Here is a 14,749-nt window from a genome sequence, read left to right as displayed (position 1 = left end):
TCCATCACGTCCCTGATTCCCACCGAAAACAGAAGGCCTTTCAGATTCACTGACCTCATGGACAACTGATTTTGTGCAAAAATCTTGAACCCACTGTTCTTAGTCTCTATCTTTAACCTTTTCTCTATTATTTTAAAATGCATCATAAATTCAAGCCCTTTGCATGTTCTACAAACATCTTCCCCTTCTCCCAGTCTAAACACTATCTCGACAAGCAGAACCTCTTGACTGCTATTCGAGTCCATTTCAAACCACTTTCTGCCATGTGCACATTCCTGGTCTTGTTTCAGTCTTTCAGGAACATGACAATGTTTGCCCTGTGTTACATTCTCACAGGTTTTTATCATTACAGTCAGATCTATGATATACTTGAGATATATTTATACACCATATAACGGATCAAGATCCATTTTTATTTTCACGTAGATTAGTATTATTGATCAAAAGACTGTTCAGCATAGCACTGCTTACCATCTTTGTCATGATCAAGTGATTATACGTAGGTGGCCCTGTTTCCTGAGTCTCCTATTCCATCTGTTGGTCTGTCTCAGTATCCTTGAGTCAATACCACACTGTCTTAATCACTACAGTTTTATAATAGAGCTTGGCATTATATTCTTTCTCTTTTGGGGGGGTAAGGAGAAGTGAGAAAAGGTCTTACTCTATAGGCTAGGGTGGTCTCAAATTCAGTGATCCTCCTAATTCAGCCTCCCAAGAGCTGGGACTGCAGATTTTGGCATCACCTTGTTAATGACCTTCAGCCTACATGTCTTACACATGCCATTTGCCACTTTTTTAAAAAAGGCTCAAATTTGCATTGGGGTAGCACTGAAACTACAACTAGCTAGAAACAACATCTTTATAATACTGTATCAGCCATAGAATATCTTTTCATTTACTTATATTTTTCTTTGTCAATAACATTCTGCAGGTTTTAGCTGTATAAGACATTGCAGAACTACCTTTTTTACTAAGATTTATTTCTAGACATTTGGATTACAACTGGTACCTTTATTAAGTTTTAGCTTTTATTTTTCCTGGTATATAAAAATAACTAATTTTTATGTGCTATGTATTCAATTACTAAAAGCATGGGGTAACCCACATCAATTCTTTTGACTTTTCTACATAAACCATCATACGGGTATGAGTAATGATGGACTCTTTTTTCCCCACCTTTCCACTTCAAGCTTCCTTTCTTCTATTCCTGCAGTGCCCAGTAACCTGCTGAACAGGAGAAGGCGAGCAAGCATGCCCAGTATCTCCAGATCACACTGGCAAAGCCAGATCTCGCTGTGTACAGTCTGTCCTCATCGCCCTGCATCCAGGGAGGGACTGCTTCTTAACCCTCAGAGTCACTAAGTGGAAAGTCTCGGGCAGCATGTGGGCAGCACACTTCCCTAACCCATGATGGGCCGAGAGGTTCACACCCAGCAATACAGAGCTGGGCCCCAAAGTCTGGACACTCAGACAGGGCAAAGGACAAAGAGAGGAACTAGACTGCAGGAATGGCCATTGGTCAGGTGGAAAAGTATCCTGGGAACCAGAGGTCAGAAAAAAGGAGGCTACAGATTCGTAACACATCAGATCCTAGGTGGCTGCAAAACCCATGGGAAACGAATGAGATACCCCCAGGGGGAGGAAACAGAAAAGGAGCACTAAACAAGTTCCAGCAATCTCAGCACTTAAGATGCTGTTGGATAAGCTAACCAAAATAACAAACAAGAACTAACCAGAGGGCAGAGAAGAAGCCAGGATACAGGCAGCACCAGTTGCTGTCAATAGGCTAAGCTCAGCAGAGGTGAAGAGGCTTCAGGATTTGGGGAGGTATCTAAGAACTCTGCACCAAGCTTTACTGAAGCATCAACAGAACTAAAGAACAACCGGCATTAGACAAATGGACAGGAATAGAGTTCCTTTACTAGTGGGAAAGCCGGTGCCCAAGTGGCAGAAAGCACCAAAGTAAGACTGGTGGATCATACGAACTGAACTTCGAAAGCAAATCTAAAGCCATGCGTCACAATTTTGAGGCTAGTCTGGGCTACACAGTGCGATCTTGTTTTAAGAGAGATGGGGGAGGAAAGCACATTTATTTTTTCTTCTGTTGTCCATTGTTACAGTCTTCACACCAATCTACATGAAGAAAATGTTTTAGAGAATAATAGAAAATGTTTGCTTCACCAGCTAAAGTCTAAGAAGCTTCAGTCTTTATATTTCAAGCAGGCATGTCCCTAGCAACAGCCAACAGTATGTAATACAGATACAAAGAAAAACATTTAGTTCCAGAGTTTGTATATTTTCCCAAGAGATTTTCCAAAGCACAACCATCCTGAAGAGTACTTTAAAGGAATCCTGGCCATGGTCTGATGATGCTGACAGTGAGAGCATCCACAGAGTCTGACTGTCATGCTGACAGTGAGAACATCCGCAGAGGCTGGCTGTGATGCTGACAGTGAGGGCATCCACAGAGGCTGACTGTGATGCTGACAGTGAGAGCATCCACAGAGGCTGACTGTGATGCTGACAGTGAGAGCATCCAGAGTCTGACTGTGATGCTGACAGTGAGAGCATCCAAAAGTCTGACTGTGATGCTGACAGTGAGAGCATCCAAAAGTCTGACTGTGATGCTGACAGTGAGAGCATCCACAGAGTCTGACTGTGATGCTGACAGTGAGAGCATCCACAGAGTCTGACTGTGATGCTGACAGTGAGAGCATCCAAAAGTCTGACTGTGATGCTGACAGTGAGGGCATCCACAGAGGCTGACTGTGATGCTGACAGTGAGAGCATCCAGAGGCTGACTGTGATGCTGACAGTGAGAGCATCCACAGAGTCTGACTGTGATGCTGACAGTGAGAGCATCCACAGAGGCTGACTGTGATGCTGACAGTGAGAGCATCCAGAGTCTGACTGACGATGCTCACAGTGAGAGCATCCACAGATGCTGACCATGATGCTGGGGCTACAAAATGAACTCAATCACAATGCTAGTTTTCTTTATCAAGTTTCATGTACAAGAATGTTTAAATTTCCAGTGTGTTAAGCCTAACACTAAATGTGCGTCAGGAACTGCCAGAGAACTGGGTTAACGCTTTATTTCAGTCTCTAAAATGCTTCTGTCACTTAAGAGCTCTGGTTCTACAAAAGGACAAGATTTCCCCAGTCCCATCCAACACTAAGGAAGGCAATGTGTTATTCTCAAACCTCAGAAAAAGACTCCCACTGAATACAGGCACCAAACAACATTTAAGAGCATGGCAAGCTGTCCCCAGCATCCTCACCTGCATCTTCCTCCTCCAGGCTGGCAGGATCCAGTTCCACTTGGGCCCCGGCCACTCCAAGGATGGCCTGAAGACGTTTCTGTTTTGCAGTTATCTTTTTTAGCTGTTGTTCCTTGAATGGTAAGCCCCAAATGCAAGACATAAAATACAGTGATTTATTGTTAAATACAAAAAATTGCACCACAAAGTGTTAAAACTTTAATCAAGAGTAAAATAAACATGAAACAGAAACCACACATGGTGGCATCACTATAGAGAGCCGCATCTGAGTAACTTCCAGTGTGCCGCAGCACAAGGGCCTTGAGCAGTCTTGGGTAGTCAGCCATGCCCACAGGCCGCCCTCACCCTTGGGCCTGAGCACTGAGATCACATGCACTAAACTGGGAGGTGCAAATGTTCTCTGGGTGCCCTCTTCACATAATTAGGTCATACCATGACCCAGTCACCTAAAGTTTGATTCTCTCTACACTAAAATCTCAACCCACAGAAAGCCAAATGCCCCCTTTCTGATTTATGAAGACTCTGCACTGAACTACTACTGTTGGCTCTGACATGTGGGTGAAATAATGAAAAATAAAAGGAATGTCACATGAATTGAGTCTACACACAGCCTTCACAAGGAACTTAAAGCACAAGTATTTCACGTGCTGCAGTGAATCGCCTGCAAGACAAGAACAGAAACCACCAGTGTCTGCCGTTCCTAGTTACTGCTGTGCATTTTCACAAGGTGGTAAACAAACCCCAGAAAATTCCAGCCTTCACAAGGTCATATACAAATCCTGCTCATCAAAGTTTCAAGTCTCAGAAAAGCAGGATCGTAGGTAACAGATCCTTCCTACTATTGAGTTCTTTGCCTCTAAAGGCAGCCCTGATGTGGCTGTGCTGACTAAACCCAAAGTAGAGATGGAGCCTGTGAGGGGTGATGGCTGCACCCACAGAAAACAAAGCGAAGACTCTGATAAGCGAGACAGCGAAGCCCAGACAAAATGAAGGGACTGAGCAAGAGAACAGATCCCAGTCAGAGTCTGGAATGGTGACAGGGAGACCACAAAAAAGAGCTCAGAAGAGAGGAAGTATGCAGAACCACAAGAGAACTGCCCACAAACACGTATGTACATACAGGGATATGTGTCTGTATGTATGGGTTAATAAAATCCTAGATAGCAGAGCTGACGGATCGCAAGTATAAAAGGCACCCCAGATGTTTCTATTGTGGAGCTAAAGAAGTGGCTCAGAGATTAAGAGCCATTACTACTGTTACAGATGACCTGGGTTCAGACCCCAGCACCCATATGGTGGCTCACAACTATCTATAACTCAAGTTACAAGGGATCTAATGCCCTATTCTAGCCTCTTCAGGCACCAGGAACACACATGGTACACATACACAAATGCAAGCAAAACACCCATACACTTAGAAATAAATCTTTTCTAAAATTTATTTTTTAATATTGTTTCACATAACACATACTCTCCAGAATACTTCCTAAACTGTTAAATGATCTTGCATTGTAACTTTTTTTAAATACAGTACTTAGTATATCATTTAGCATCACCTTGTTATACTTCTGCCGTTTCACAGAATCTAGTTTCCTGTTGACATCTCTGTTGGTGGCAGCTTGAGGGCTAAGTTGCTCTATAATTTTATTGATTTGCCTCAGGGATGTTGTACATGACCTGGAAAAATAAGAATTGCCTGTTTTTCTCCATGGTAACATTTTCACAGCATAGAGAAAATGGTATCTATTTTACTTCTTATGATCTGAAACATAAACAAAACTAAAGCAGAATGCATTCCTAACAGCCACAGATGGATTGGAAGCACAGGATAAGTACTAGTGCTGCTCTCTGGGTGGTGCCCATTTGCAAACTCACTCATTCTTCTAAAAGCATATTTTCAGTGTCTGCTTTATTTATGACAGCAGGGTAAGGACAGAACACAGTCTAAGTTTTCTTTCATACATGAAGAAATTCATAAAGATGAGATTCCTCCCAAAGTCCAACAAACACTAAAATTCCTTAACCATTTTCCTGAAGTGAGTCATTTATCTGTGAAAATGAAATTTCTCTGCTGTGACAGGAAGCTTCATGGTTGCAGAGGAAAGAACAACTGAAAATTCGTTGCTTCTCAAATGCTACAAAACGGCTGCTTCTAATTTTTAAAAGAGAAAACCAATCTCATAATTTGTTGTCTGTGTTCTTTGCAGATTTCAGGGTAACAATACAAGTTACTATCCATCTAGGGCAGTAACTCCCCAGCATTCTCTGATACCTTTATAGAATGGACACAGTTCCAAGATGGTCGCTGCACTGAACACTAAAGGTTTCAAAACACAAAGCAAGAAGACATGCTACTCAAGGGGCCAAAATTAAATCATAACAATAATAATGATTTCAACTAAAACACATCAACAATTAGAGACAAAAGAACCTACTAAGGAGCTGTTAACAGAAAGCTCGTCCTTTCCGCATCTACAGAAGTCAATCATAGCCTCCCCAGCTGGTAACACCACCATCACGCTCACCTGCCTGCCTCCTTCCCCAGCCATGCACTGGGGTTGCCCTTTCCGCCACCCAGGTCAGTCCTTAGCTGCTCCTGCTTCTATGTCTGACCCTACCTAGACATCACCCAGAAGGGTAAGTGAGCGCCACACTCCACCACCTCCCAGCTGATATGGGAGTCCCCTCTGTGTGCTGTGATTACCATTAATGAATAAAGAAACTGCCTTGGCCTGTTGATAGGAGACAGAATTTAGGTAGGCAGGGAAAACTAAATGGCATGCTGGGAGAAGGAAGGTGGAAAGGGGACGCCATAGATCCGCCGCCGCCGGAGATAGATCTGCTGAAACTTTGCTAGTAGGCCACGACCTCATAGTGATGCACAGATTATTAAAAATGGGTTAAATTAAGATGTAAGAGTTAGCCAACAAGGAGCTAGAGGTAATAGACCAAGCAGTGATTTAATTAATACAGTTTCTGTGTGGTTATTTCGGGGCTAAGCTAGCCAGGCAGCTGGGACAAACAAGCAACCTCCTCCTCCACCCAGCCCTTGGCCTCTCCCCAAGCTGGCCTACCACTTTTTCCCACCAGAATACTTCACTCAGCAGAACCCATGTCTTTCTCCTCTACAACACAAGCGAAGTCTCTACAGGACTGAATCTTTCCTTAGAGCCAATAGGACAAAGGAAATAAAGGACAGGGAATTTATTCTCAGTATTTTTATAAATGAAAATATGAAAAATTGTCAAAACAACCCATTAAGTTTGGGAATAGCAAACTACAAACTCTATATAGGAGCAAGAGAAAGGCAATGTTGGGTGACAAGGGTTCCCGTGATCTCAAGTGTGAAACTCCCATGTGTGTTTCCTGAGAGCACTGTGCAAAGGATTTCAGGACAGCCTTCCTCTTCAGGACCCGAGGTAAGGACAGGACTTAGCGTGATCTGAGCACCTACCTATAAGCAATGTTGTTCCTGAAGAAGGGCAGGAGGAGTTCAAAAGCCAAATCAAGGGCTGCTCTAACCAACTGTTTCCCAAACAAAAGGTTCTACAAATCTCAGCTTTCTATTACCTGAATCTTCCTGTCATATTAACACAAACTCTGAAAAAAGAAGGCCCACACTCACATAAGGTCATCCAGGACTGACTGGTACTCCTTCTCCGCATCGGCAACCTGGGCCACACGGCTGGCCTCGTGCATCGCACTGTCCACCTGCTGAAGCACGCCCTGCTCCAGGACCGCCTGGTCGTACACATCCACACCCAGGCCCTGGAGCTCCAGGGCCTGAGCACTGGGCTCCACTGCAGGGATCTGGTGCCGATCAATGTGTAGCAGGGGTGCCCCTCGCCTTGTGGCTGCCAACACACAAGCTTCAGCAGATGTGGAAGGCCCAGACTCACAGGACATAGAGAGGCACTCCCCAGCCTCTGCGTCCCCACCACTCTCCTGTCCAACTGGCATGTCTTCAAAAGCGCTGACATGCTGACTTGGGGAAGAGTCTTGCTCCTGGGGTTGAGGTGAGTTTGGGATTTCCTCATGGGGCATCCTCTACAAACTACCTAAAAGGAAAAGGAAAACACTGATAAGCCTTTTGGTTATGTAGAATTCATCAGTATACAATTTAAGTATGTTAAGTGTACAATTTCTCAAAACATCAATAACCTTTCAATTAAATAAATTCATGTTTCTAAGTATTAATTTCTTTAAAGACTACAAATGACAATAAACAAGAAAAGCTAACCAAAACAAATATAGTACCAGCAGCAGAAGACACAGGGGCAGCGAATGAGGTCAGCAGCCCAATTCTGAGTCAACCACAGGGTGTTCTTTTTTTTTTTTTTTTTTTTTTCAGTTTTTTGAGACAGGGTTTCTCTGTGTAACAGCCCTTGTTGTCCTAGAACTAGCTCTTGTGGTCCAGGCTGGCCTCACTGAAACTCAGAGATCCGCCTGCCTCTGCCTCCCAAGTGCTGGAATTAAAGGTGTGCGCCACCACCACCTGGCTCACAGGATGTTCTCAGACGGGTGAAATGACCCAGTTAGCACTTCTGCTGGGCAGTGTGTGGATGCTTTATTTCAGGGTGGGACGGCCAACAGCACTACACAGCATCAATGAGAACTTCTGGGGAACAACAATAGAAACTTCTCAACTCAACAGCCATCCAGTAAAGGAACATAGCAGAATCTCAAAGGCTAAGCAAAACACCCTCAAAAGAGAACTCCATTTCAGAGTCTATCAAATCTCTGCCCTCAAGGCTCAGAGATCTATGTGGAAGAAAAGGAGAGGCTGTACGGGTCAGAGGTGGTAGACGACTCAGGGAAACACTGTCTTCTGAACACAAGAGGATGCACAAATGAACTCAGAAACTGACAGCACAAGACCCACACGGGTCAAAGTCAGACAAAATCCCAGCTCTAAGAAGCAGAAGTAGGCACAAGTGCCACCCCTAACTAAGAAGCTCCTAGCAACAATATCTGCTAGGAAGGGAAAACTCAGTTTTCTGCAATGCAGTGGCACTGGTACATCAGCCACACTGTAGGCTCCAAGGGTCGCTAACGAACACAAGGTGAACTCCATGGTTTTGTGCACTTTTGTTTTGTCCTGTTATTGTTTGCCTTATTGATTTTTTGTTAGTTTGTCTATTTTGACTTTTGCTGGTTTTCTTGGTTTTATTTTTTTTAAAAAAAAATTATTATGTATACAATATTCTGTCTGTGTGTATGCCCGCAGGCCAGAAGAAGGCACCAGACCTCATTACAGATGGTTGTGAGCCACCATGTGGTTGCTGGGAATTGAACTCAGGACCTTTGGAAGAGCAAGCAATGCTCTTACCCTCTGAGCCATCTCTCCAGCCCCTTGGTTTTACTTTTTTAAAGAGAGAAAACAATATGAGGTTGGGAGAGTAAAGAGGTAGGGATGATCTGGAAGAGCTAAAAGAGGGGAAAATAGTATCAAAATATACAGTATTTCAAAAAAATTTAATACAAATTTAAAAAAGAACTCCATTTCAATGCACAACCTCACCTATCAGGTGGGCTGGCACAACAGACACTAATATAAGCAAGTTAATGCACTTGGCATGCTATTAGTGGGTTATAGTCAAGGCCTTCTCAAAGACAATTCAGAAATACCAGTCAAAAGTTCAGATGTACCTAACTTTTGCCCAGCAAGTCCAGTTCTAGACATTTATCCCAGATAAACACAAAACACTATTTTCAGTTTATTTCAGCTGGTTTCAGTTGCTCACCCCATCATCATGTGACTGGCTAAGAAATGCAGCTCGCTGCCACTGGCCAGCATCATTAAAAGAGGACTGGACCACATATCACTAGCTTGACAAGAATCAAATTCAAAGTGCAGTTTCACCAAAACATGCTCTGCTTTATCCCATCATCACATCAAGGAGTGTGAGTTATGGACAGAGACTGTCTCTGCTCATACACAGGTCCAAGAATGCCCAGGGTGACATGAAGGTACCAGCTAGTTCCTACACTGTAGATAAAAGCCGTGCAAAACGACAAGGCCATGAATGTAGCAGGACTGCGTCTATGTTGAAAGAAACGTGTCTGTGCATCTGTGTGCATGGAATGAACACAGAACATCTGAAAGGACCCATTCTCTAGCTAGAGGATGCTTCAGAGGGGAAGGGGAAAATGATCTCTCACATCTTATCACAGACTCAGGAACCGCACACAAGAGAACACAGTCACTGTATTACTGGTATAACACCAAATAAATACATTTAAAAAAAAAAAAAAAAACCCAAGGGGGCTGAAGAGAGGGCTTAGTGGTTAAGAACATTAACTGCTCTTCCAGAGGACCCAGCTCAAGTTCCAGCATCCACATGGCAGCTCAGAACTGTCTGTAACTCCAAGATCTAATAATTGAAAAGAAAAAAACAAACAAGCAAACAATCAAGGGGCAGTCATGTTTTTTATTTAGCTGTAGAAAGACTAGCAAACTTTCTTTAGGCACTCAAACTTTATTTCTAAGACATGATCATAAATTCTGCTCCCACAAGCACAACCCACTCATTCTTCAGGGAAAAACTATCCCAGAGACCAAACACTAGCATATAATAATGCCGACAACTGAGCAGCCTCTGCCTTTGGTGGCTCACACTCTACTGGAGAAGCCAATGAGTACGAGTCAGTTCGTGGGAGAATGGAGTGGACACCACATGAGCTCGGAACGGGACCCACACACTTTCTCTAGGACCCAAGAATACCAGAGATGAGCTCATCTCTGGCATTGAATCCCTGGCCATAGATTAATATGAGGGACACTCAATATCTGCTGAAAGGAAGACAAATTTAAAGAGGGGTCCAAAATAAAAGCGTGGCCTGGGCAACTCAAACACACACACAAACACACATTATATATGTATGTGTATATATAAATCATGGTTTTCAAATTGTATATATATTCTAATTATATGTATGTAAATATAAAATCATGACTTTCAAATGGGAATGTATATAATATTCCCAGTAGCAAGATATTATATATATTATACATGATATATATGTACCATATACATACACATACATATATATATTTCAGACTGGCCCTGAACTCACTATCCTCCTACTTCAACCTCTTAATTGCTGAGATTACAGTGTGTGCCACCATGCCCAACCAGAAACTTCTTTTACTACAATCCCCAATGAGCTGCCAGTGTCCTAATCTACTGAATTCTCTTTCCTTATTCAATCTACTCAATTCATTCATTTCTCTTAATCATTACTTTATTCTGTTTAAAAATCATCAGCTTCCTCAAAAATTTATTTATTAACTTATCTTTGACTATAATAACACTATTGATAATTTTGGTTTAACGGACATATTTTAACTTAAAAATAAATTTCTTTATACATAAAAGATGAAAAAAGCTTCTTTAAGCTCTGAGTATGTTTATCTTGAATTCCAGCTCTTACAAGGCTCTGAATGAAAACATCACCCCTCTGTTGGAGGGCGACCTTCCCTCTGAACACAATCAGAAAGTCCCTAACAGGAGGAATATTCTCCATTTGATGTTAACTTCTACTATTCAGTCTCCAGTGTTAGTTTCTTCTTACCATCCTCAGCAATGATCTCTGGCACCTGTCAGAGCTTTAAGATTTCTGGGGCTGCTTGCTCTTAGAACTGTGTCCACATCTGCCCAGCCCTTCACCCGTGAACTCAGATTTGCATTCAGACCACATGGTGTTTCATTGTTGTGACTTGCAACAGACTCCACTTCCAGCTTCCTGTCTGCTTCTTTTCAAGGTGTTCTTGTGATTTCAATATAAATACATACATATGTATATATACATATGTATGCGTGTATGTATTTCGAACTGTGTGTATATATACATATTTTTAAAATTATGTATGTGTATATATATGTATATATACATACACAATTTAAAAAACAAGCATCAAAAATGAAGAAATCAGTGAAAAGCAACAGACACAAAAACTAAAACCCAGATTGTCTGAGGTCAGCAACAGGCAACAAGGCAAAGGCCACAGGGAGGCAACCTACCCTTTAGAGGCCTTGGCTACATAAGGGAGAAAGAGTAATAAAATAATGAACGCAATGGTTTGCTGGAAAGCAAAGAGAAAAAGTTATGAGATGAAGACAACATAGCATGATGGATGGAGAGAACACAAGAGGATGATCTGAACAGAAACCTGAGTAGAAGTGGCCAGAAGGCACAGCACATGTTTACCTGCCTCGGGCTGGAGAGTGATCCCTGATGTGACTAAGTCTACAGATGCGAAGGTGAGTTGAGGTGGACTACCGAGAAAAGAACTCCATCAGGAAGAAGACTAGATGTTTCCTCAGTCAGTCACGGCTGCGGTGGTGATGAGGGAAGAATGAGCCCGGAACAAATCCCTGTAAGGACAGCTGGTGATGAGAAATGGATACTGCTGCTGTGTGCTTTCCAAAATTATGGACGGCCGACACTTCAGCACTGCACAGTTGCCTCCTCCTTTATAAGCAGGCCTTGGGGAAATGTCAATTCTTGGGATGCTCAGAGTAGGAGCAGCAGAACAAACGAGTAAAAAAATGAAGATGCCAAGAAGAGGAATTGAAGTAACAGCCTGGCGTTCATGGTGGGGTGGGATTTTTAATTTTCTTTTATTTTTAGTCGGAAAGGGATTAAAACAGAGCAAAAGGCCACTTAGCTTCTCTCTATAGCCAGAAGAGCAAGTGGAGGGGGGTGTTACTTGAAGGCTTTGACCCAAGTGTTGAAAGTTTCAGAGGTGAGATCAATCATCCACTAACAAACCGCTACCGACTCAATTACACCAGGCATTCAGCACACCGGTTCCTCTGTCAGAGCTTAGACTCTTGGGAGCTCAGGCTTTTCTTAATGAATGACATTAGTATAGATACATACAGGTGCAAATGTGGTGATGGCTATAAAAAGAAAGCACAGACCTCTACAGTAAAAGAGACCAAGTGAAACTGTGAAGGTGGGTGTGAGGCGGAGTGGCCTCTGACAAAGCAACGTCCTAAAGAATGAATAGGATTTATTCCAGGTCAAAAGCAGAGTTAGTGTCTTGCAATGAGATAATTGGAAAGAGGCTGGAACGCCGTGAGAATTTATTTGTAACCAAGTCAGATAGCTGATTATAGTCTCCCTTTCTCTGTAAATATTAAAGAATCACTTCAGATACATCCAAGACATTGAAGGCTGGGAAGATAAGAGTTGTGTCTCGGAGTTTCTGTCGCCACGATTGAGCTGGATTAGGAGCTGGAGAGCTACTTGTAAGCATGGTTTTGAGAATGGGCAAGCAAAAAGGGCAAAGTCACAAAGGTCTGGGGGGAAAAAAAGCTTGAAAAAAGGTTTTATTTCAAGCGTGCACTAAAATGGTTCTCAAAGAGTTTTAAGATGGGTGACAACGGCGGGAACCAATTAATACTCGTAAAAGACGAGTTAGACCGCTGTATGGATAATGGAGAAAGAGCAACGTGGTGCTAAGTCTAAGGCGGTGGTCTAGCAAAAACAGGTTATAGGACTGGTCAGGAGAAAAACGACGAGCACTTTTAAGAGGGCGACAGCGGGAAAGATGACACACGAGGGAATCCAGGTCACGGCATTCACATCTCAATCCCTCTCACTCAACTTTGCATCAGTGCCGAAGGCGCCGGGCAAGCACCGGGCATGCACCACCCCGACTCTCAAGGGACGCCTTTATCGTAATTCATACCCGTCAGTGTCTGACCCGACAGTGCCCTGCTGGCCCTGCACGCGGAGCCCCATTCACAAACCCCGGGTCTGCACTGGCACCGCCACAGCCCCCTGCCCACCCGCCGCCGCGCAGGTGGGCGCGTGCGCACGCGTCACTTCCGGCTGCGGGGAGCCCGCCGGAAGACAACCGGCCCGAGGACTGGAGAAACCACCGCTGGCTCCGATGGGCTCCGCGGCAGGAGGCTAAAAGGCCACGGCAGCACGGGGAGCCCGAGGCGCAGGCACCCCCACCTGACCTTCAGTCCGGCTGCCGAACACTCACCCAGGACCACGCGGCTGCCCAGACGAAAGCTTAATCACCACAGACGCTGCGGAGCGTTAGTAGAGACTTCAGCGCACGCGCCCTGGGTCTGTGAGAAGCTCCGCCCCGGAGGCCGGCTAGACCAATGGCGCATGCGCTTCGCTGTGTCGTTTGTTTGTAAGCAAGGGCGTGCCACGTGCATTGGTCGACCAAAGGGACCTGCACCCCGACCTTTGTCCCCGGGCTAAGTTGGACTGTGTGGTCGACCTGTAGTCATTGGGGCGACTTGAATTATTCTCGCTAAACCTCACCTCGTTAATAAATTAAAAGATAGATATAGATATATAGATATATAGATTTTTTTTTTTTGGTTTTTCGAGACAGGGTTTCTCAGTAGCTTTGGTGCCTGTCCTGGAACTAGCTCTTGTAGACCAGGCTGGCCTCGAACTTACAGAGATCCGCCTGCCTCTGTCTCCCGAGTGCTGGGATTAAAGGCGTGCGCCACCACCGCCCGGCCTATTAAAAGATATTTTTAAAGAAAAGAAAGGGGTATGCCAATGAATGACTAGCTTCAGGTGTGTGAATCGTTTGCTTTGTTGTCCTCACCGCTTTAGTCATCTGGCACGTCTTTAACTGGACGAGTTAAAAGAACCCCTAAAACTGCTCACCACCCCAACGCATATGCACACACACACACACTTGCGCAGAGCTTCTGAATGCATGCATTTCGGGCACAGTGGATCCACATGGATAACTTGATTGCATTTAGTCGTTTGCTATTTGCCCCAAAACTCGGTAGTCAAAAGAATTCTTAACCCAACCAAGAATTCTAGCTTGGAGAATTTACAAAGAGGAGGCTTCCCGTGAAGTAGCTGTTCCAAACTGGGAACTTCTCAGCCCAGGAATGCCAACAGTGGAGAAGATGGAATTGTCGGGGTCCGTGAAACAAAATTCTTTGTGAATGGACATGATTGAGGGAGGGGTGCTTGGGACTGGGTTATGTAGTCAGTGGGAAGCTCCATACTGCCACCCTCAGCCCAAGGTTCCTAAACCAGGATTCTTGCTTTCAGCGCTGAAAAGAATTTCAAAACTACCCAGTTGATGAGCAGAGTTGAAAGACTTTATTAAATATGTTTTTAAATTTATTTTTACCTTTATGTGCACTGGTGTTTTGTCTGCATGCATGTCTGTGTGAGGGTGTCAGATCTTGGAGTTACAAATAGTTGTGAGCTGCCATATGGGTGCTGGGAATCAAACTCTGGTCTGCAGCCCTAATTAAAGATATTTTAATAAGGGCTTAAGTTCAAAACTTAAGAAAAGGAGAAACTCTCAGAAGAAAAACACACATGAGGGCATGAGTGGGCTTCTCAAATCCGTGACTGTTCTCAAATCCGTGCAATGAGTTCTCTCTCCCCTCCCTCTTTCCTCTTCCTCTTAGTAAACAAAATTATAGGGTAACTCGGGAGAGGCCTTGGATAGATTCTTG

General features: G+C 43.8%; 1 protein-coding gene across 3 annotated transcripts in view; it reads right to left on the bottom strand.

Moving 5' to 3' along the window:
• Ercc6 (ERCC excision repair 6, chromatin remodeling factor) overlaps positions 1 to 13,364 on the bottom strand; it is a 71,770-nt gene extending 58,406 nt beyond the window's left edge. Inside the window, exons 1-5 of one of the 3 annotated variants that reach the window (XM_057770085.1) lie at positions 13,285 to 13,364; positions 11,493 to 11,659; positions 6,907 to 7,339; positions 4,838 to 4,958; positions 3,282 to 3,393 (exon numbers count right to left, since the gene is read on the bottom strand). In XM_057770085.1, the coding sequence (XP_057626068.1) occupies positions 3,282 to 3,393; positions 4,838 to 4,958; positions 6,907 to 7,325 (652 nt within the window). In that variant the 5' untranslated portion in view covers positions 7,326 to 7,339; positions 11,493 to 11,659; positions 13,285 to 13,364. The remainder of the gene's footprint in view (positions 1 to 3,281; positions 3,394 to 4,837; positions 4,959 to 6,906; positions 7,340 to 11,492; positions 11,660 to 13,284) is intronic. The other 2 variants (XM_057770087.1, XM_057770086.1) reach the window with 2 other exon arrangements.
• Positions 13,365 to 14,749: the final 1,385 nt, after the last annotated feature.

The sequence above is a fragment of the Chionomys nivalis genome, chromosome 5 (assembly GCF_950005125.1).
Source record: "Chionomys nivalis chromosome 5, mChiNiv1.1, whole genome shotgun sequence".
In the NCBI taxonomy this organism is placed as follows: Eukaryota; Metazoa; Chordata; class Mammalia; order Rodentia; family Cricetidae; genus Chionomys; species Chionomys nivalis.
The sequence above is the reverse complement of the archived record's forward strand: the minus strand, read 5'-3'. Positions and strand labels throughout refer to the sequence as shown.